Source organism: Octopus sinensis, linkage group LG9 (genome assembly GCF_006345805.1).
Source record: "Octopus sinensis linkage group LG9, ASM634580v1, whole genome shotgun sequence".
NCBI classification, from domain to species: Eukaryota; Metazoa; Mollusca; class Cephalopoda; order Octopoda; family Octopodidae; genus Octopus; species Octopus sinensis.
The window spans coordinates 51,583,893-51,606,675 of NC_043005.1; the positions used below are offsets into that span (position 1 = coordinate 51,583,893).

At 39.0% G+C, this 22,783-nt stretch overlaps 1 protein-coding gene and 1 long non-coding RNA gene across 2 annotated transcripts in view; both read left to right on the plus strand.

Annotated features, from left to right (window-relative positions):
- The window catches only part of LOC115215602 (succinate dehydrogenase [ubiquinone] flavoprotein subunit, mitochondrial), a 44,208-nt gene extending 26,418 nt beyond the window's left edge, over positions 1–17,790 (plus strand). The window contains exons 8-16 of the mRNA XM_029784824.2: positions 345–513; positions 3,976–4,171; positions 6,059–6,259; positions 6,898–6,990; positions 8,999–9,097; positions 11,606–11,749; positions 14,001–14,108; positions 15,114–15,208; positions 17,500–17,790. Coding sequence (XP_029640684.1) covers positions 345–513; positions 3,976–4,171; positions 6,059–6,259; positions 6,898–6,990; positions 8,999–9,097; positions 11,606–11,749; positions 14,001–14,108; positions 15,114–15,200 — 1,097 coding nt within the window. The 3' untranslated portion in view covers positions 15,201–15,208; positions 17,500–17,790. The remainder of the gene's footprint in view (positions 1–344; positions 514–3,975; positions 4,172–6,058; positions 6,260–6,897; positions 6,991–8,998; positions 9,098–11,605; positions 11,750–14,000; positions 14,109–15,113; positions 15,209–17,499) is intronic.
- Positions 17,791–17,958: 168 nt separating this feature from the next.
- The window catches only part of LOC118764844, an 11,783-nt gene continuing 6,958 nt past the window's right edge, over positions 17,959–22,783 (plus strand). The window contains exon 1 of the long non-coding RNA XR_005000669.1: positions 17,959–19,913. This is a non-coding gene — a long non-coding RNA (uncharacterized LOC118764844). The remainder of the gene's footprint in view (positions 19,914–22,783) is intronic.

Genomic DNA, 22,783 nt, shown 5'->3' on the forward strand with positions numbered 1-22,783 from the left:
TAGTTTACTTGCTGTATAGTGTCTTAATTCTTTAGACATCTTGGTAATATGGAATAATTCTAAGTATACGAGATAAGATCACCTCATTTTGAATTACAGTTGATTATGTCAGCCCTAGAACCTGACTATATTGATGTTGGAAAGATGGAGAGCAAAGTGAACACCCTGGGCAGATATAAACTCTGAATGCAGTGGAATGTAATTAAATATTTGGAATGCCGTTTTTTTATTCTTTTTTTCTTTTTCTTTTTTTTTTTTTTTTGGATTGGGTGAACTCTGTCAATTCTGCCATGTATCTTCTCTCTTTTAGAGTAATACTAATATTTGTGAATGATTCTTTTAAGGTATTTATGGTGCTGGCTGCCTCATCACTGAAGGATGCCGTGGAGAAGGTGGCTATCTGATCAATGGTGAAGGTGAACGTTTTATGGAACGCTATGCTCCAAATGCCAAAGATCTTGCTTCTCGTGATGTCGTATCTCGTGCCATGACAATTGAAATTCGTGAAGGCAGGTGAGTATTCTATGTTCAGATGTTTTTTCATACATGTTGTCAGCAGTGAGTATAGACAGAGGCACAACTTGTGGTAAAGACATTTACTTTGCAACGTTGTACTTTATGGTTTGATTCTACCATTTGGTAGAATCAAAGGTAAGTGTATACTACTACAGCCTTGGTTTGCAGACATGGTTACTTGGTCAAGAAGTTCATTTTGCAAATTATTTCAGATGGTGCTGGTGCCACATAAAAATCACTGGTGATGGTACCACATAAAAATCACTGGTGATGGTACCACATAAAAATCACTGGTGATGGTACCACATAAAAAGCATTGGTGATGGTACCACATAAAAAGCACTGGTGATGGTGTCATGTAAAAAGCACTGGTGATGGTACCACATAAAAAGCACTGGTGATGGTACCATATAAAAAGCACTGGTGATGGTGTCATGTAAAAAGCACTGGTGCTGGTACCACATAAAAAGCACTGGTGATAGTACCATATAAAAAGCACTGGTGATGGTGTCATGTAAAAAGCACTGGTGCTGGTACCACATAAAAAGCACCCACTACACCCAAAAAAGTGATTGGCGTTAGGAAGGCAGCCAGCTGTAAGAAACCAAGCCAAAACAGATTATGGAACCTGGTGTGACTCCTGGCCTTGCCAGCTCCTGTCAGACTGTGCGACCTATGCCAGCTTAGAAAACATGTTAAATGATGATGTGTTCAATCACACTGCGTGACACCATCAGCAAATATCTAATACCATAGTCTTGACTCAACCAAAGCTTTTTTCAGTAAAATTTGGTAAACCAGAGCTGTGGTTGACTTGATCTCTTGACTAGTTTAGCGCCACCATGTGGTACTTGGATATCTTTAGTGGATTCTATTCTGCTGCAAACATTCAGGCTGGGTTTCTGGTCTCAGAATGACTTCCTTCTTCTTATCAGTGATGGGGCCTGACCACTGATTATCGTTTTATCTTTCACTTGTTTCAGTCATTAGTCTGTGGCCCTGCTGGGGCACTGCTTTGAGGAATGAATCGACCCCAGTGCTAATATTTTTTAAGTTCGGTACTTATTCTATCAGTCTCTTTTTGCCAAAACACAGATGCAGACACCACACACATACACAAGACTATAATAGAAGGCACTTGCCCAAGGTGCCACGCAGTGAGATTGAATCCAGAACCATGTGGTTGGGAAGCAAATTTCTTACCATACAGCTACGCCAAAAAAAAAAAAAAAAAAAAGTCGGAGTGGGCGGCAAGTATGTCTTTATGGTTAAGTTTTGTGGGGTTCAGAGCTCAATACCAATGTGTGGTGTATAGGGTAAGAGACTTGAACCATATCTTTGGGTCGACCAAATCCTTGAAGTGTCTCTTAGACGAAATTAGGCCTCCGATTTCTCACTTAACTTCTAATGTTCTTGTGATTAAATCGCAATGGACGACTAAATATGTTTATCATTAAAGAACAAAAATAAATCATATTTTCAGATATTTTTATCTGTATAAGGGAGACTACTCTAATCCTCTAATTTTAAAGTTACCTCCCTTGTTTTCGTTATTATGTTCTTGAGTCATTGATGAGCTTTCTACTCAGTTAATTGGCATATTGGATTCACTTTCATCGTCATTTAACGTCCATGTTCCAAACTGGCATGGGTTGGACGATTTGACAGGGAGCCATTAATCCAAGAACTGCATTGTGCTCCAGTGTCTGCTTTGGCATTTTTTTGTGCAATTAAATGCCATTCCCAATGCCTTTACTGTGTGCACCTGGCTGCCTTTTTTTTTTGTCCCATGAGCACTAATGAGGCCTATGCAGCTTTGCAAGTCTACAAATCCGAGGAAAGAGTGAGGGATGCTGCGCCCTTATGTTAGAAAGAGGTTAAGAGATGAGAAAAGGGGTTGGCGTATATTAGGTTCTTGTAGCGGAGCTACATGGCAACTTGCATTTACGAGAAAGAGAATGATTTGATGGTATCTCCAAAGAGCTAGATGAGGTGTACAGGTGGTACCACAGATAGGAAGAGTTGTAGCGGGCAGGGGTTTGCAAGAGTGTAGGTGAGGGAGAATTAGGAGAGAAGAAGGTCAGCAACATCTGTAAAAATTGTGAAAGGTTAAGAGAAAAGGGGTGAAGAGTTGTGGAGGTGAGATGGATGCTAGAGGGCTGCTAGTAACAGGGTGATAATGATGGGAGTGGAGATGACGTGTTTGGGTAGGCTGTGGGAGTAAAATGGAGATACCGACGGGCATAGTGCAAGAATAGAGATTAATTTGGTGGTCTAAGTGGGGTGCATCTGATGGGATGGTCACTGGAAAAAAAACAGAAAGAGTAGGAGGGGGTTAGTCACTGCTCAGATGACTTTCATAATAAGTTTGTTTGACCAGGTTTAACTCTTCAACATTCAAACCAGCTATATTTGGCCCAAAGATTCTACCTATTTTATGTTCAAACTAGGCAGATCCTGCCTTTCACACCTATTCTACAATGCCAGTCTAAAAATCTCAAAGCTGTAAAATAATATTTTCTACTTTAGGCACAAGGCCCGAAATTTTTTTTGTGGGTGGCAGTCGATTAGATCGATCCCAGTATGCAACTAGTACTTAATTTATCGACTCCAAAAGGATGAAAGGCAAAGTCGACCTCAGCGGAATTTGAACTCAGAACGTAAAGACAGATGAAATACTGCTAAACCTTTTGCCTGGCTTACTAACGTTTCTGCCAGCTCGCCACCAGATAAGCATTACATTTGACAGGATTAATGTCTCAACAATTACAGGCTAACAAATTTCAATGTTAGTTTTTTTTTTTTTTTTTTTTTTCTTGTTTTATGCAGCCTACTCAAAAAGTATCTACCCAACTTGTGTCATTTTGTAGTGTTTTGTAGCTATCGAGGCATATTTTCCTGTCTCTGAAACAAACTTTGGTAATGAAATATCTGTAAGCTGACTGCAGTGGAAGCAAAGAGCATCTCCATTCTCTGCATTGCTTCCTAAATTGCAGTAGTCATACTTACTTTCTGCCCTATTGCCAAGACTTGCTGAATTAACTTCATAGAGTCCCATGTATTACACTGGAGGCACATGGCCTAGTGGTTAGGGTGTTAGACTCATGATTGTAAGTTTTGATTCCTGGACTGGGCAATGCATTGTGTTCTTAAGCAAAACACTTCATTTCACATTGCTCCAGTTCTCTTAGTAATACTGTGATGGACCGGTGTCCCATCCAGGTGGGGAATTTATGTGCCATGCAAACTGGGAAACCGGCCTTTATGAGTTGGTGTGACTTGAGGGGATAACTTTACCTTTACTTTTTTACCTATATTTCACAGCCTATTTTTATTTTTTGTAGGTTAGATATTTTGTTAGTGAGGGAATGATGTTTGTGGTAGTACATGCAAAAGAAAAAAATGGTTTTTTAAAACTAACATCTTGTGTCACTTCTTTTTTTCTTCCCATCTTACTAGGGGTGTTGGTCCTGATAAAGACCATGTTTATCTACAGCTTTCTCACTTGCCTGCGGAAGTTCTTCACTCTCGTTTACCAGGAATCTCTGAAACTGCCATGATATTTGCCGGTGTTGATGTCACTCGTGAACCTATTCCTGTCTTACCCACTGTGCATTACAACATGGGTGGTGTCCCAACCAACTATAGGGGACAGGTTAGTGATTATTTTTACGTATTTATATTTTTTGTTATTTTTTTATCTCTCTCTTTTTTTTTTTTTTAAACCTTTACTTGTTTCACTCATTGGATTGCTGCCATGTGAGGGGCACCACCTTGAAGGCCTTAGTCAGACAAATTGACTCTAGTACCTATTTTTTTAAGAGTCTGGTACTTATTTTGTGGAACTGCTATATCACAGGGATACAGACAAACACAACCTATCCCTACTTAATAGGCCTCTGCACAGTTTCTGTCTATCAAATTTACTCACAATACATTGGTTAGCCTGGGGCTATAGTAGAAGTCACGTACCCATGGTTCCTTGCAATGGGATTGAACCTGATATCACATGACTGCAATGCAAGCTTCTTAACTACACAGCCATGCCCATACCTAAAAATTTATGACCCAGGAAGATGGTCCATTATTGCTTGCTGATCATAATTGTTGAATAGTCCAATATCATCAAGTATTTAGGTTTTAGGAATTAATGTGCCTTCCAGGAGCAATTTTTCTTTCATACATTTTGTATAATAAGAAATGAGAATGAATGCTAAACTCACAAACCTCTGTTATTCGGAAAGAAATTATTCATGAGATTTTATGCTTCTTAGAGAGCCAAAGTTTAATATGAACATGAAATTCTATTTGTATTTCATCATTTCATCATAACCTCCACTTTTCCATACTTGCATGGGTTTGACAGAGCTCATTGAGGCAGCTCATCTGTGGCTGGATGCCCTTCCTGTCACCAACCCTGACCTGTTTCCATGGTCAGACACGCTCTCTCCTAGTATATTGGGAATGAGTGACACTGAAGGATATGGACAGGGACACGTGCACACGTATTTAGGGCAGTGCTCCAGCGTGGCTGTAGTCAAATGACTGAAACAAGTAAAAGAATATATGTCATCATTTAACAGCCATTGTCTATGCTGGTATGGGTTGGACAGTTTGACCGGAGCTGGCAAGCTGGAGAGTTGCACCAGACTCCAGTCTGATTTGGCATGGTTTCTACTGCTGGATGCCCTTTCTAATGTCAACCACATTACGGTGTGTATTGGGTGCTTTTACATGGCACCACACAGGCGCTTCTGTGCGACGCTGTACGGGTGCTCTTATGTGGCACTGCCAGAAGTGCTTTACACCACTAGCAGGATTGGTCTTAACACATCTGCTGTGGGGTATGGGCCTTCTTGAGTACAGCCTGTATGTATGTGGGCGTGGGCACAATGTCCCAGTGGTTAGGGCAGCAGACTCGTGGTTTCAATTCCCAGACTGGGCGTTGTGAGTGTTTATTGAGTGAAAACACCTAAAGCTCCATGAGGCTCCGGCAGGGATGGGGTGATCCCTGCTGTACTCTTTTGCCACAACTTTCTCTTGCTCTTTCTTCTGTTGGCCTGCTTGCTTAGCCAGCGGGGTGGCGTCATTTGAAGGCTAAAACAATGCAAAGTGCATTGTGACCAGTGATGTGTAGCAACATCTGATAGCCTGGTCAGTTTTCGTGATCACAGTGATATATATATATATATATATATACACACACACACACACACCACACACACACACACACACACACACACACACACACACACACATGCATGTATGATGGGCTCTTTCAGTTTCTGTCTACCAAATCCATTCACAAGGCTTTGGTTTGTTTGGGGCCAGAGCACAAGACAATTGCTCAAGGTACCTCACAATGGTACTGAACCTGGAACTATGTGGTTGGAAAGCAAACATCTTACCACACAGCCATGCTTGTACCTATCTTGAATTATTTTCATTTTGTGTTCTGTGCTTTGTATTTCATATTTTACCATTAAAAAATTTGTGTGTGTTATATGTTTATGTTATTTGTTTATGCTTTTTCCATAAATAGGTTATTACATACAGACCAGAAACTGGAGATGTTGTTGTTCCTGGGCTCTACGCATGTGGAGAAGCCGCTTGCGCATCTGTCCATGGAGCTAACCGCCTTGGAGCTAATTCATTGCTGGATCTGGTTGTGTTTGGTAGAGCATGTGCCAACACCATAGCTGAAGAGAATAAACCAGGAGAAACCATTGGAAAGATTTCTCAGGTGTGTTGAGTTTTCGCTTGCATTAACAGTTTTTGTCTTTAGTTGTTTTGCTCAGGTCAGCCCTGTTCGAGTACCATAATCAGATGTCTTTCAGTTATGACCACCCTTTTTTACTTTCAAACATTGTGCATCCAAGCTGCAATATAATACAGGATTAATTCAAAACAATGTGAATAAATATGTGTTACATTAGACAAAATAATATGAATGCTAAAGAGTCAAAGACATGTCATTTGATGGCAGTTTGGCTGCTATTTTTAGCAGGTCAAATGAAAGAAGAAAGATCTGTCTTGTTGGAAACTAGGTTTTTAAATATGATTTAAATTATTAATATTGAACTAAGTACCAGTGAATTTGAACTTCTGGTCCATCTGTTGGTAGAAGTTTTGTACTTGGTCATTCTGGATATTTTCTCATTTATTTTCTATAAAAACTTCAGTCTTTAATTGTTTGCTTGTTACTTTTTAAATTCTGGATTTGCTTAGTTAATTCATATGTAGGTTATAAAAATTTAATCTTAGTAACCTTGCTTACTAATGAAATGCGACATGGTCTAAAAATTTTGTCTTTTACACAAGTATATACGGTAGTTGAAATTATTGCATTAATTATTGATTTTCTTCAAATTATTTTTGCAGAATGCTGGTGAAGCGTCTGTTGCCAATCTTGACAAACTGCGCCATGCCAATGGAAGTATCTCAACAGCAGACTTGCGTCTGAAGATGCAAAAGGTATGAATATGAATTTGTTCCGGGTCAGCTGTGACTCAGCAGACGTATGATTAAAGGCTTTCCGGTCATGACTTTCTTGTCTACCTATAAGTACATTGTATATTAAGGACTACATTATCCATTGTGTCCCTCCCTTTTGATGATGTTAGGGTGTAATTTGATGGATGTTTGGTTAGTATTTTTAACAGTGACTATGTAGAGCAGTGGTTCTCAACTGGGGTTCATATGGCCCCTGAGGGTCCATATAATATTTTGGGGTGGTTTGTAAATTGAGGATCCATAATAGTATTTTAAGGGAGCCTGAAAAAATTTAGATGTGTATATTTGTGTGTATTGCAAAGAAAAGAAAAAAAAAAAGCAGCTAGTTTTCTTCCTCTAACATTTTACATAGTTTAACCTGCACACAAGTTAATGCATGGAAAACAGAACAAGGAATTTTGAAAGAACTTTCTATAAAATCAGTTTTTAAACAGAATGGCTAGGGGGGGGGGCACCTGAATAAACTAATAATCAAAGGGTTCTATAAATAAAAAAAATGGTTGAGAAACCCTGGTGCAGAGGATCTCTTGTTTGCTCTTTGAAATATGGTTATTGTTTGTAGAGTAGCAGGTTTCCCTACTGTCTCCTATAGTATAGTTCTATAGAATGTAGTAGATCTTCATACACTCTCCTTCAGTCTCTGTAGATAAGAGTAGACATCTCTCATTAAAGGAAATGCATCCTTCATATAGTCTTCTGTATAGGTGCAGAAATGGCTGTGTGGTAAGAAGTTTGTTTCCCAACCACATAGTTTCAGGTTCAGTCCCACTGTTTAGCACCTTCAGCAAGTGTCTTCTATACCCATGGGCTGTCCAACGCTTTTTGAGTGTATTTGGTTGACGGAAACTAAAAGAAGCCCATCATATATACACGTATGTATGTATTGTCCACAGATGAAATCCAGAGATTCTCCATAAAGACAGCACTTACTTGTGCTCAAAAGATTCAAGCGTAGATTTCGATGTGTTTACAGGGCATCGATTCCGCATGGTGAAGAAAGGCTATAAGAGAGATCCAGTTGTGCAGAAATAGAGGCAATTACCTCGATACCTTACCTGAAAACCTGCTGTGGTAAAAATATTGGCAAAGAAGGAACTGTAGTTCTAGTCTAAATACTTGCAACAATGAACCTTTCTTAAAAGCATTTAAGGACCAAATGATGGGGTTAAACCAGACAGTATGTTAAACCTTCCACCCATGTGCTAAATATTGCATTTAGCTTTGAGACTTGTGTGAGATTTTCTATAATATGTGGCAACCTTATAAGGGGCCAGTGAATGTAGATGATCTTGTAGTGGTGATTTGAAACGGAATTGCTAGGTAGCCAAGCAGATGTCACAATCAAACTACTGTAGTTTCAAATGATTAATCTATTATGTGACCAGTCAGCGTCAAACCATTGCGTGACTTGGTTTTCTGGAACTTTCTCATTGTTCCCTTAATAAAGAGGGTTTTTGGTGGTAATCGTGGACTGTTGAGGCAGCCATGTGTTGTCTCCATTTTCATCACCACATCCAGCCAATTAAGATAGATGGCAGATTGTAGACAAAAATTTTCATCTCCATGAATATAGCACAATTACTTTCCAGTTGTGATAAGCCAGCCACAGATTGCTGTATCAGTTCACTTGTCACAGATCCCAAGCAGTACGTTTCTCCCAGTATGTAATCATTGTTGTTAGTATTTTGTAAAAGATCAACACCGAAAAATAAAAAAACTATGTGCAGTAATAAAGTTTGTGTGTGTTAAGCTTCATATCAGCTCTGATCAATGAAAACCAACTTCTATTTCAGGCATTGTGTATCCAGAACCACAACCACAATGTCCAATGTAATTCTTTTTTTTTTTGTGCAAGATTGTAGAGTGCGATTTCAAGGAAATTTAATTGACTGGTATTTTTAAGAGAGTGAGCTACCATGAAGCATCTTCCTTGTTTGGGAGTCATTCATATTGGTGTTCTGTGTTTCAGGCCATGCAGGGTCATGCTGCAGTATTCCGAGAAGGTGATACTCTGAAGAAAGGTTGTGATGTGATGGATGGCATTTATACTGAAATGAATGATCTAAAAGTGAGTATTTTTCAGCTTATTATTTGTTCTGTTCTGTTTTTTTTTGTTCAGCATGCCTCTAGGTGTGGCAGTTGAAGTAACTGAGATGATTTGCTATGGGTGGATTAAATATTGGGTTCCCAGATCATGCAGTGTAAGTTTTAATCATGTATCATCTCAGATCCCAAGTTGTAGCTCTGATGGTGTCTTTTGCATTCGACAAGCCTCTCCCTTTTTTCTCTTGGTAAATAGAGCCTGTCAGTATTACTTTTAGAGTAAGAAGGCAGTGAGTTGGCAGAATCATTACTGCACTGGAAAAACTGCTTAGTGGCATTTCTTCTGACTGTACATTCTGAGTTCAAATGTCACCAGGGTCGATTTTTAGCTTTTATCCTTCCAGGGTCAATAAAATAAGTACCAGTTGAACATTGGGTTCATGTAATCAACTCATCTCCTTGCCCCAAATTTCTGGCATTGTGCCAAAATTTGAAAGAATTTGATGCCAGTATTCCTTTTAGAGTGGTGTGTGTTATGCATTTTGAACAACCTTCTAAGTTTCTTGTACCTAATTGCTGTAGCTTTGTCTTTCCACTTCAAAAAAAAAAAAAATCAACAAAACACCAGAGTATCTCAACAGTGACATTGTCCTCATATAGATCACCTTAATGACTTGGTTTCCATTAAAAGGTGACAATCTGGCAGAATTGTTAGTATTCTGAACAGCAGCATTTCTTCTGGTTTTATGTTGTGAGTACAAATTCCACCCAGGTTAATTTTACCTTTCATCCTTTCGGAATCAGTAAATTAAATACCTATGAAGAACTGGGGTTGTGATGTAATTGAATCGCCTCCTCCCAATCAAAATTTGGGCCTTGTACCTTCAGTAAAAATATAAATATATATTCCCTCCTTTTAGTTTAGTTTCAAGCACCTCTGTAACCTTTCTCTTGTCTTCTTTGGAAGCCTCCCTCATTTTCTTTTCCATTACCTCACCTCACCATCTTGCAGTACCTCAAGGTATATGTCTCTTTTGTTCTCATTCAGTGATCGAATAATATTGTCTTATAATATGGATTAGATATGTCTTGCAGTCTCTCATCCCTTGTTGCAAACTTTATCATTGGCCATACACTAGCAACAGACAAATAAATCCACTCAACTCCATCGCTCTGTGTTGTTGTTGAGTCCCAAGTCAGCCTCTGATGAACTAGATCTATGATTAAAGACATTCTAACCATGGCCATTTCATCTTTCCTGATAGCATTATCTAATATGTCCATCCATTTTTTAAAGATATTAGGGTAGGGTTTGAGAGCCATTTAACTGTTGTTTCTTGTAAGTCAAACATGTAGAGTGTTCTCTCATTGGCTTGCTTTGATTCTCTTACTAGTAATATTTATTTGCATATCTCACTATCTGTCTCCCCTAAATACAAGTAACCACCTATCTCCTCTACAACATGAATTTGCTCTGCACTAACATCTTCTCTCACATCTTAACCGTGCCCATCTTACATAAGAATGCACCCCTCCCATTCCTCAGGTTTTGTAGATTTACAAGCTGTGTGACAACCTCAGTGGTGCCAGTGGCATGTAAAAAGCACCCTGGACTCACTGTCAAGTGGTTGGTACTAGGATGGAGATCCAGTCGTAGAAACCATGCCAGAACAAACAGTAAAACATGATACAGTCTTTGGATCAATCTAATCTTTATCAAACTGCATGGAACATTGATGTTGAATGATGATGATGTCTGTATTTCATAAGTTTTATCCTCTTTACTCAATCATTAAAGAAAATAGTTTTGCAGTAGAGAATCTCTTCACTTCAGCCAGTCAATGACCAACTGTTCCTGGGGCCCCAATGCCTTTTGGCACCTTGTGGATCAGAGAGAACATTCTAAAATTTCTTCCTGACTAAAAGTTTCAAAATGATGGATGATGGTGATACACATTTATTAGGATTAGTTATTTGATCATCTGGAAATGTTTCTAAAGCCTCAAGTCTTCTCGGAGAAGGCAGCTAAGAAAATCTCTTGCTAACCAGTGCGCACCTGATGATACAGGTAACTTGGTAACTGATCATATACAATTATAATATCCATGTTTATGTGCACATGCACACACACACACACACACATGTACCCACTCATTTGGTGGCAGGGTATACACATCTGGGATTGGATGGAGGTGGTAGGGAATTCATTGTCGAAGGTTGGTGATGGTGGTGGCTGAGTAGTTGGTGTTTCTTTTGCATTTTCCATTAAACATCAGCCGTCTTTCTGATTACAGGTATGGCTTGTATTTATTGTGATGTTACCACAAATACATGTATCGATACAATTATATTTCTCTTAGTTGTACCCATGGAAATTCCATGGATATTTTGAAAACACACACTCTCTCTCTTTCACTTTATGTATATCTGTCTCTCTCACTCTCTTTCTTTCACAGCTTTGCTAGCATTTGCATTTTCGCATGTCTGTGTAGGAGTAACTTGTTATAATCAAAATAATTATTTTCTTCTCCAGGTGAGTGATCGTGGATTGGTTTGGAATACAGATCTCGTTGAGACTTTAGAACTACAAAATCTCATGTTAAATGCTGTGCAGGCTATCCATTCTGCCGAAAATAGGAAAGAATCTCGTGGGGCTCATGCCAGGGAGGACTTTAAGGCAAGTACTGTTGAACATTGTAAATTACTCTTTCTTGTTCTTCTTGTTAAAAGATAATGTTTTTTATCATTAAAAAAGAGCCCAGTTCGTGATTGTTGTGGTTAAGACATTTGTTTTGCAATCACTTGGTTTTAGGTTCAGTCCCACTGTATGGCACCTTGGGCAAATGTCTTCTATAGGCCCTGGGCCAGTCCATGCCTTGCAAATGAATTTGGTAGGCGTAAACTGTGTAGCAACTAGTTGTGTGTGTGTGTATATATATATATATATATGTATATACTAAAAATTAATATAATCAGCTAGGTGCAGTGTAATACCATAAAGGAAAGGAAAAATTTAATTCTCACTAAATGTACTGGGGGTACCAAAGCACCTACATTGTTAGAAATAAGAGTTCAGCACCCTCAGCCACATTTAGTGACGATTAAATGTGTGTGTGTGTGTGTCCCACCCCGACTTGGATAACTGGTGTTTGTTTATGTTCTTATAACAAAGTGGTTTGGCAAAAGAGATTGCTGGAATAAGCAGCTTTCTTAAAAAATAGTATTGGTATTGATTTGTTCCAGTGCCCTAGCATGGCTGCAGTCCAATGAGTGAAACAAGTAAAAGATAAAAGATGTGTGTGGGGTGTGTGTGTGTTGGCACGTAAAAAGCACCATCCGATCGTGGCCATTTGCCAGCTTCGTCTGGCACCTGTGCCGGTGGCACATAAAAAGCACCCACTACACTCACGGAGTGGTTGGCATTAGGAAGGGCATCCAGCTGTAGAAACACTGCCAGATCAGACTGGGCTTGATGCAGCCTTCTGGCTTCCCAGACCCCAGTTGAACCGTCCAACCCATGCTAGCATGGAAAGCGGACGTTAAATGATGATGATGATATATATATATATATATCTATACACACACATATAAATATGGCCTAGTGGTTAGTGTTGCAGTCATGATCATGACTTCAATTCCTAGACCGAGTGGTGCATTGTGTTCTTGAGCAAAACACTTCATCTCACGCTGCTTTTTAATCACTTCAACACCTGACGTGTGGTACACTGTGCGCCTGTTCAGTCAACATTGATTTGATACAGAGAATGAGCTAATGTGCGGCATGGGCATTTGATCACTACAAACAAATCATTTGTGCAGGTCATTTGACCAAAGCTGAATGCTCATACATCATCTTTGAGAGAGTCCATCATATATGTGTAATATAAATTGGACATGGACGATCGTTGTATTCTTTCTTGTCTTGAGGTTCACAGCCAAACGGTTGGGTGGATTTGTGTGAAAAATGGCACACATGTGGAGAGGGTGCATAGATTGGAATGCGGTTTGTATTTTTTTTCTTGCCCCCATACTTACCGAGAAAATCGCTTAAAACTTTTCTAATGGAATTCCCCTGTTTGTTCCGCCATTAAAACAAGTTGCTCACACAGCCAGCATATACCATTTTGCTAGCAACAAGGGGAGTACAGGATGACAGTTAACCAAAACTTTCGCTATGCTGTCTCTCTTTCACCTCTTTGTGGGGTTAATAACCTTAATCTTTAGTTACAGTTTCTCATTCGAACTACATAATAGGCAGAGTTGTCGGATTAAGACAGTAGGGTGTTTTGAGGGAGATTTGGCTGCTATTTCTACCAGGTCTAGCTACCATGTACAGGTCTGAACTTAATTTTCATTCACGTATGCCTAACCGAAAACGATCACAGCCACATCATCCAAACAGACCAGGTGAAACCGGGCTTAGCTGCTAGTATATATATATATATATATATATATATAAAAGGAAATGAAGAAAATGCTGACAAAATAATTTAAGTAATTTAATTAGGTGAAAGTTCTTTTTACCAGTTGCACATTTGTTATGCTTATCAAAAGATGTTTTTTTAAGAGAGATAGTTACTTTCTGATAGATTTTTTCCTCTTATCTGGAAAGATAAGAGGAAAAAATCTATCAGAAAGTAACTCTATCTCTCTTAAAAAAACATCTTTTGATAAGCATAACAAATGCGCAACCGGTAAAAAGAACTTTCACCTAATTAAATTACTTAAATTATTTTGTCAGCATTTTCTTCATTTCCTTTTTTATATATCACAACTCGTGTTCCACATCTCCTTTTTTAAATATATATATATATATATTGATATGGAGTTTGATTACTTGAAATTCTCAACTTCTTTTACACCTTAACTTGTGTATGAAATGAAAGTTTTTTTTATTATTTCTGTTACTCTCCATTTTCACTGAGCAGGACCGAGTGGATGAATACGACTACAGTAAATCTACTGAAGGACAAGAGAAGAAATCTGATCATTGGAGAAAACATACCATCAGTTATTGTGATCCTGAAACAGGGAAAGTAAGTTGACCTTTATTTTGGACATCACAATCCTACATTGTTTTCCTGCTCCTTTTCCTTTCAAGTTCAGTGAGAAAGGATGTTAAGGGATACTATTTTTGTACTAAGAGAGTAAAATGAGTTAACCCTTTAAAACTATGAAATTAAATTTCTTGGTTATTTCTGTGATGACGTTGAATTGTTAAGTAGCAGCCAAAAAATGAAATTTTCTGCAAGTCACAATACTGCAATAAACTTGACAGATGAGGCTGTGTGGTAAGAAGCTTGCTTCCCAACCACATGGTTACAGGTTCAGTTCCACTGCATGGCACTGTGGGTAAGTGTCTTCTACTATAGTCTTGTGAGTGGATTTGGTAGATGGAAACTGAAAGAAGCCTGTCGTGTGTGTGTTTCTTTCTTGATGTCTGTGTCCCCCACCCCCCACCGCTTGACAACTGGTGTTGGTGTCCCGTAACTTAATGGTTTGGTGAAAAGAGACCGATAGAATAAGTACCAGGCTTACAAAAAATAAGTCCTGGGGTCGATTTGTTCGATTAAAAGCCTAAAAAGTACTATTTGAGTGTGGCTGCTGCCAGTACCACCTGACTGGCCCTTGTGCCGGTGGCACGTAAAAGCACCCAATACACTCTCGGAGTGATTGGCGTTAGGAAGGGCATCCAGTTGTAGAAACTCTGCCAGATCAGATTGGAGTCTGGTGCAGCCTTCTGGTTCGTCAGACCTCAGTCAAATCGTCCAACCCATGCTAGCATGGAAAGCGGACATTAAACGATGATGATGATGATGATGATGATTACTTCCATTTTAACAAACTGAAATTTTACTAAAGGGTTTCCTCAGTTAAGATATATACATACATGTATACATTCACACTCACATAAATATGCACATACCTACATACAGCATTAAACAGTCAATATTAGCGTTTTCAATCTATATATGACTTATGGTTTTTATTTTCCAAAATTATATTTTTACATTCTTTTTTTGTTTGTTTCATTTCGAAAGGTTGAACTTATCTACAGACCTGTAATTGATGACACACTAAAACCAGAAGACTGTCCATATGTCAAGCCAGCAATTCGTTCTTATTAAGTTATTTTGTAAGTTTCTTTTACTCAACTGCTTTATTTACACCTCTTTGTCATCTTCGGTTTCATATTTAATCCCTAAGGTGCAGAGATCAGATTAAAGCCACATACCACAGCAATGACTTCACTAGTGTGCTGTCTGTCCTCCTTCAAAGTGCATCCACCAAATCAAACCTACAAGTGTAGGGGAGGGCTGCAAAGGTTATGGGTGATGCTAGCTTCTATTCTCTTTTAGCATTAAGAAGAGCATCTAACTATAGAAACCATGCCAAATCAGACTGGAACCTGGTGCAGCTCTCTGGTTTACCAGTTTGTCAGACCACCCAACCCATGCCAGCATGGAAAGTGGACATTAAGTGATGATGATGATGAGGCATGGCAGTGTGGTAAGAAGTTTGCTTCCCAACCACATGGTTCTGGGTTCAGATTCACTGCATAGTACCTTAGGCAAGTGTCTTCTACTATAGCCTTGTGCTGGCCTAAGCCATGTGAGTGGATTTGGTAGACGGAAACTGAAAGAAGCCAGTCATGTGTGTGTGTGTGTGTGTGTGTGTGTGTGTGTGTGTGTGTCTTTCTATTGGTGGCTCAGCAAAAGAGACTGATAGAATAAGTACCAGGCTTTAAAAAAATGTACCGGGGTCAATTTCTTTGTTCCTCAAGATGGTGCTCCAGCATGGCTACAGTCTAATGACTGAAACAAGTAAAAGATATTGAGAACTTCCAGAACAAATCCAAATGGTTGATAAAAGAAGAATGTTAAGATTTATCTTTTGGAAGGGATAGAATAGTTGTTTTTATTGAATCATTCTGGAATCAGTAACTGTTAATCTCAGAATTCTCAGGAGTACAACACAATGGCTGTTATGTGTATGTTTGTGCTAATATTTGACCTCATGGCTATTTGATCAAAAGTTATCCTGTTAACCTCACAAAAGTTGGCATTTTATTGCATCAAATTTCATAAAATTTTTCAAATAAGATTTTTGGTCCACTGAAATCTTCTTGCATACAAGTCAATGTAGTATAAGAGTAAAAGGGTAAAGACCCCACCTTCAGTCATTAACCTCCGAGGTACAAATCTGGGCAAGGTTGTTTTTGGAAGACCAGCAGTTGCCCATATGCACCAGTCTCGACTCTCCATGCCACTGATGTTATCCAAGGGAAAGGCAAAGGCCAATGCAGCTTGGCACCAGTGACATCGGCACTCATTTCTACTGCTGAATGAACTGGAGCATTAGTCAAGAACACAAAACTCTGGGATTCGAACTCACTACCTCATGACTATGAGCCCGATGCTCTAACCACTGAGCCATGTGCTTCACACCAATGTAGTATGTAGTGTTAGCATTTAAACATTGTCAAATGTTTCCAAATCTTACAGCATTTCACAGTGGTATAATTGGTCTTCCATATCATCCTGGTATATAACTTGATCGATCTTTTTCACTGTAAATTTCAGTCTGAAAAATTTGACATCTATGCTGGAAAATTCGATACATATGTAACTAAATGACACCATGTCGGTTATGATGACGAGTGTTCCAATCGATCCAATAAACGGAACAGCCTGCTGATGAAATTAATGTGAAAGTGGTTGAGCACTCCACAGACATGCATGCCCTTAACATAGTTCTCAGGGAGATTCAGCGTGACACAATGTACAAAGCTGGTTCCTTTGAATTACAGGTATAATTCATTTTTGCCAGCCGAGTAGATGAGAGCAACGTGAAATAAAGTGCCTTGATCAAGGGCACAACACACCACCAGGAATTGAACTTATGACCTTAAGCCAAATACCCTAACCAATAAGCCACATGCTTTCACAAATTTTAAAATTTTGGTTTGAAAAATTTGACTTGTATGCTGGAAAACTTCACACACACATTGACACATACATAATGTATATTCTTGCCTACAAGTCGACATACTATATTTTGCAAACATCCAAACATTGTCACCATCTTTCAAAATGCTACTGCATTTCACAATGGAATATTTGGTCTTCAGTATTGTTTTGATGTATAAGTCAGCCACTTTTTTTGGTTGTAAATGTTGTTTTTAAAAATTCGACTTGTATGCTGAAAAATAATTTAATTTCTCCTAACAGACTCTGAGTTGAGATTCTGCTTTGGTTAAACTTTGTATTTCATCCTTACGAAGTTGATAAAATTAGTACCAGTTAACTATGGAATTCAAAGCATTTTGAAAATTTCTGACCTTGTGCCAGTATTAGAGATTATTTGTTACTTTAGTTGTTGTTGTTTCACATTATAATTATTGTAATATTTGCTTTATTATTGCAGCTAGAAAACCTAAGAACCTTAGCGTTGGCCACCTCTTTTAGACGTTACCTGCAGCTGTCACAAATATATTTATGGTTTCTGGATATCTTCATCCTTTTCTCACAACTGGAAAGAAACTTATATAAACATTCACACACAGAGACACACACGTATGTTGATACATAAATACATATATACATACATACATACATAAATACATATATAATTAAATAAAATAAGCACATCCACTTTGGAGAACATTCTGGGTTTACCCAGTCTTGTATAGATATTAAAATGTTTTTAAAAAAAAAAGTTTTATTTTATTATTATGATTATTATTATTATTATTATTATTAAGGCAGCAAGCTGGCAGAATCGTTAGCATGCCAGGTGAAATGCTTAGTGGTATTTCGTCTGTCACTACTTTCTGAGTTCAAATTCTGCCGAGGTCAACTTTGCCTTTCATCCTTTTGGGGTCGATAAAATAAGTACCAGTTGAACACTGGGGTCGGTATAATCGACTAGTTCCCTCCCTCAAAATTTCAGGCCTTGTGCCTTTAGTAGAAAGGATTATTATTATTATTATTATTATTGCTTTTTGGCAAATAAGGTCTCTTTCCTTTGTATCCTTAAGTTTAAAAATATCTTGTTTTTCTATTAGTGATAAATTGTGTTATTCATTGTTGTAGAACCAATCACAACTGTAAATGACTAGTTGTTTTCTCTGTTTTTTGATCCCTTGGAGCCAAAATTTGAGAAGATATTTCTGAAACTTATTTTGAACACAATATTAGACTGTAACCAGCCAACCAGCCAGAGGGTTTAGTGAGGGGCGCTTTGAGAGGAAAATGGAACTATTTGTATGAATGTTTTCCTCCTGTGATAGGCCAAAGTTAAAAATATTAATACCCACCGCTGTAACAAATATCAGCCTCGACAACAGTAACGATAACAAGTACAATTACATACCAAATGAAAAGTACTACAGTAGCAGAATGACAAAAACAACTCCACTGCTGCTGTTGTCACAAACACTACAACTATTTAAAATAAATTAATAAACGATGAACTATTTCTGGAATTTGGGATCTTCTCTCAAATAGCGAGATCTGAAGACTTTTAAGTGGAGCCTTCAAGGAATCTCTGAACTCCTTGGTAACCAGATTGTTTTTCAACCAAAAGTAAATAGATTCTCACCTTTTTCCCGCTACTCAGTGGAAAATGGTACTTAAAGTACATCTGACATTTAACAAATGACCTCAGCTTAGTAGGTAATAGATGTTGCGAGGGCTGGATGCATGCTCTTATGCCCATCGATAACTTCGATATATTGCTTCTCTTAGTCGGCCTTGAAAAGCCTGGATTTCGAAGTTCTGCCATACTTCCTAGATCTGGATGATGCGTTGGTGGTCCTGGAAGTGAGCTGTAGTGAAGGCGGTGCCTTCAGACTTGTAGCTGTCTATTATCCCTTTTAAAGGAATGCAACTTTGATCAAGGCAGAGATGAATCCGTATAAGTTAATGGGCTTGCAGTTTAGTACTTCGAGAAGCAAGGCCAGATTGTTCATCCAGCGTCGTGGGCCAATGGGTGAATGGTTCGGTTTTGTCGATTGGAGTCTGGTTTGGACCAGACCTCAAGTGACATTAGGAACAGGGTGATCAGTTTCACCAAGAAATGGGCCGGGAGTACGATAACATTGAAAGGTCTGGTAGAAGTTATATATCACCTTATATCGTCTCTCTACTTTGTTACTCTCTGACCATCTAGTTTACATTTGTGTAGTGAGGAGTGGTCTGCTCCTTGGCTTTTTTGTGGAAAGGACGTGATCCTTTGCTCAGACAATCAGTCCATTTACTCTCACTCCTTCCTTACATGGGAGGTTTGATATGCTGTGGATGATGATGCCCTAGTGTGCTCTGGCTACAACACAAGATTCGTAGACAGTGAGCAGATGTGGCTCCCTATTGGCAGGAACATCTTTTCATAGCTCGTCTCCTTGACGGAGCTGCAATCCTGGGTTAAGCAAAGCTCAAGACTGGGTACTTGGTATACGGGTATGAAATGTCAAGCGTTCTCCAGAGGACGAGTAATGAAGAAGGGCAACGAAGTTCTTGGAAACACTAGGCATCAACAAGACTTGGTCTCTCTGGTACAGAAAACTTTCAACTCAGGAACTATGAATGAATTCAAGAAATCTCCGACGTGGTGCTGTTACTGGTGGATATTGCTAATTCAAGACAAACTCTACAAGCCTGGAAATGCTGCTAGATGAGTCTGTACCAAATGTGAGCAGACCAACGAAACTATTTTGTATGTACTCTTTCAGTATCTGAGCATTATTGGTTTGTGAATTTTGGTCAAATATAGCTGTTGTCGTGGGTCGAACGGTTTGCCTGTCAGACAAATCTTTCAAGATTTCTACCCCCTCCCTACCAGTCATCTTTTACTGGCTTTGGCGAAAGCAGTTGTGTGGTGAGACTGGAAAGAGTATAGAGATAGACATACTTTCAGTTACCCCTTGGAAGAAGGTAAGAATGAAACAGGAAGTGCAGCCCCCAATTAGTTATTTGAAAAGTAAGTGGGAATGGTGAACATAGTACTTACAAATGAACCTACTCTGAGCATGCAGCTGTAAGCCTAGAAAACAATAAATGGCGAGGGCACTTTTAATGGTTGATTCAAGGTTTTGTGGGGTTTCCTCAATTGGGCCCATGCAGCCGAGAGGGCACTTGCCTTTCGTAGTTAAGGTGATTCAGGTTTTGTGAGGTTTCCTCAATTGGGCCCATGTAGCTGTCCCCTTTTTCATTGCGAAATTTTGTTGGAAGTTTTTTTTTGTTATTTCTGTCTCCATGTTCTACTCAATACTCCTATGTTTGTATCTTCTTTTTTTGCACTGTTCTCTTTCCTTTGTGCTTTTGTTTGTACCTAATAAAGAAATCATCATCATCAGTTTTATTATTATTATTATTATTAGTAGTAGTAGTATTAGTATTGTTGTTATTAAGGCAGCGAGCTGGCTGAATCGTTAGCGCGCAGGACGAAATGCTTAGTGGTATTTCGCCCGTCGCTACATTCTGAGTTCGAATTCTGTCTTTCGGGGTCGATAAATTAAGTACCAGTGAAACACTGGGGTCGATGTAATCGACTATCCCCCTCCTTCAAAATTTCAGGCTTTGTGCCTATGGTAGAAAGCATTATCAGTAATATTAATACGCCAACTTTTTGTCTTTGTACGTACCTGTTGTGTGCGTCACAGTTCTTTGAAGTGGCGAGAGAGAGGAAATAAGAGAGGTGTGAGAGAGAAAGAGAGTGAAATAGGCATCAGTGGTGACGGCATTCGTTTTGGGCTTTTAAATGTTTCAGGGAGGACGTAAGAAAGAAAGAAAGAGAGTGAGAAAACGTGAAAGAGAAAGAGACAATGAGTGCTACAACTCGAGACATATATGTATATATATATGTGTGTGTGAATATATATGCGTGTGTGTATAGTATAAGTTAGTTAAAACATGTTTGCAATAATCAGTGCCGCGTGGTGGAAATAAACGCATTTACTAAACTTTTATTCATAAATCCATTTATTATTTCGTTCTTTTGCATTTCAATTTGTACCCAGAAATTTTCGACAACTGCGCACCAGAAGAAATAGGGGGGGGGGAATTCCCAGAATTAAACTTAGCCTAAGTGATGCAAATATTCCATTCACACTCAACAGACTTCAGTTTCCACTTCGACTTGCATATTCAATGACAATTGATAAGGCTGAAGAGCAAGCATTTGAAAAAGTTGGAATACATTTGCCTCAACTGGTATTTTCTCATGGCCAATTATTATATGTCGCATTTTCAAGAGCACGAGCTATGAACAATATCAAAGTAAGAGTTATGACACTCAATTGGGATGACAGACAAGGCCAAAAACGTGGTGTGACATACAAAATATTGTCTATCATGAAGTACTGCGAGGAAGATCACTGCACCAGCTAGCATCACACACCATCATTACACATCCACATTACACCTTTAAGATCGGTGAACCAGTTAGAGACCCGCTGGATCTCTCTCGGCATACCAGCAAACCACAAAATTGCACCAGCCAGCATCACAACTACCCGTCATATGTATGTATGAATGTATGTTTGTGTGTGTGTGTGTGTGTATTTGTCCCACCACCAGCATTGCTTGACAACCGATGTTGGTGCGTTTGTATCCCTGTAATTTAGCTGTTCAGCAGAAGAGACTGATAGAATAAGCACCAGGCTTACAGGGAATAAGTCCAGGGGCCAATTTCTTCGATTAAAGGGTGACCACCGTGAAATGACTGAAACAAGTAAAAGAATAGCAGAAAAACGCTTGCCCCTCCTTGGAATTTTCCAGGAAGTACCCATCATCCTCGGACTTTTCCAGGAAGTTCTCCCCCTCCGGAATTTTCCAGTCCTTTATCCTCTCCTCGGACTTTTCCAGGAAGTCCCGTTCACCCCTCCTCAAACTTTTCCAGGAAGTCCTTCATCCCCTTTCTTGGACTTTTCCAGGAAGTTATCCTCCCTCCACGGACTTTTCCAGAAGTCCCACTAACCCTCCTCAGATTTTTCCTGGAAGTACTACCCACCACTCCGTGGTCTTTTCCAGGAAGTTCTTCTTCCCCCTCCATGAACTTTTCTAGGAAATCCTTCCTCCTCTCCTTGGACTTTTCCAGGAAGTTCTTCCACCCATTCTTCTCCTTTCCCCCTCCTCGAACTTTTTCAGGAAATCCTTCCTCCCCTCCTTTTCCTTTAGAGTCTTCAATTAATATATGTTGGATATTCGCAAATAACATAATATAATGTGCTCACACTCTTATGCACGCACATACACATATGGATTGATACAATTGTCTCATTTGTATGATAAATTTCACTTTTATCAATAAATACATATATCGATTAGCTCGATTTGCTTTAATTGGTCTATCTGATTTATTTAAACGCTTAGTAATCGTGGATAATTTAAGGAAGGTGTCCGATCACTGATGAAATCCCACCAGAGAATTGAAACCAGACTGCGTAATCTCATTTGTTTTCCCTCCATGTAGATGCATGGAAAGACGTCTGGGTGGTAGATTATTGGTTTCAAATTTTGGCACAAGTCCAGCAAGATTAGGGGAGGGAGTAAGTCGATTGCAGCGACTCCAGTATTTGGCTGTTACTTGTTTTATCGACCCAGAAAAGATAAAAGACAAAGTAGACCTCGGCGGAATTTGAACACAGAACACCGCCTTAAAAATATTACTTTCAAGGTTTGGTAGAAGGCCAGCTATTTTGTGGAAATGA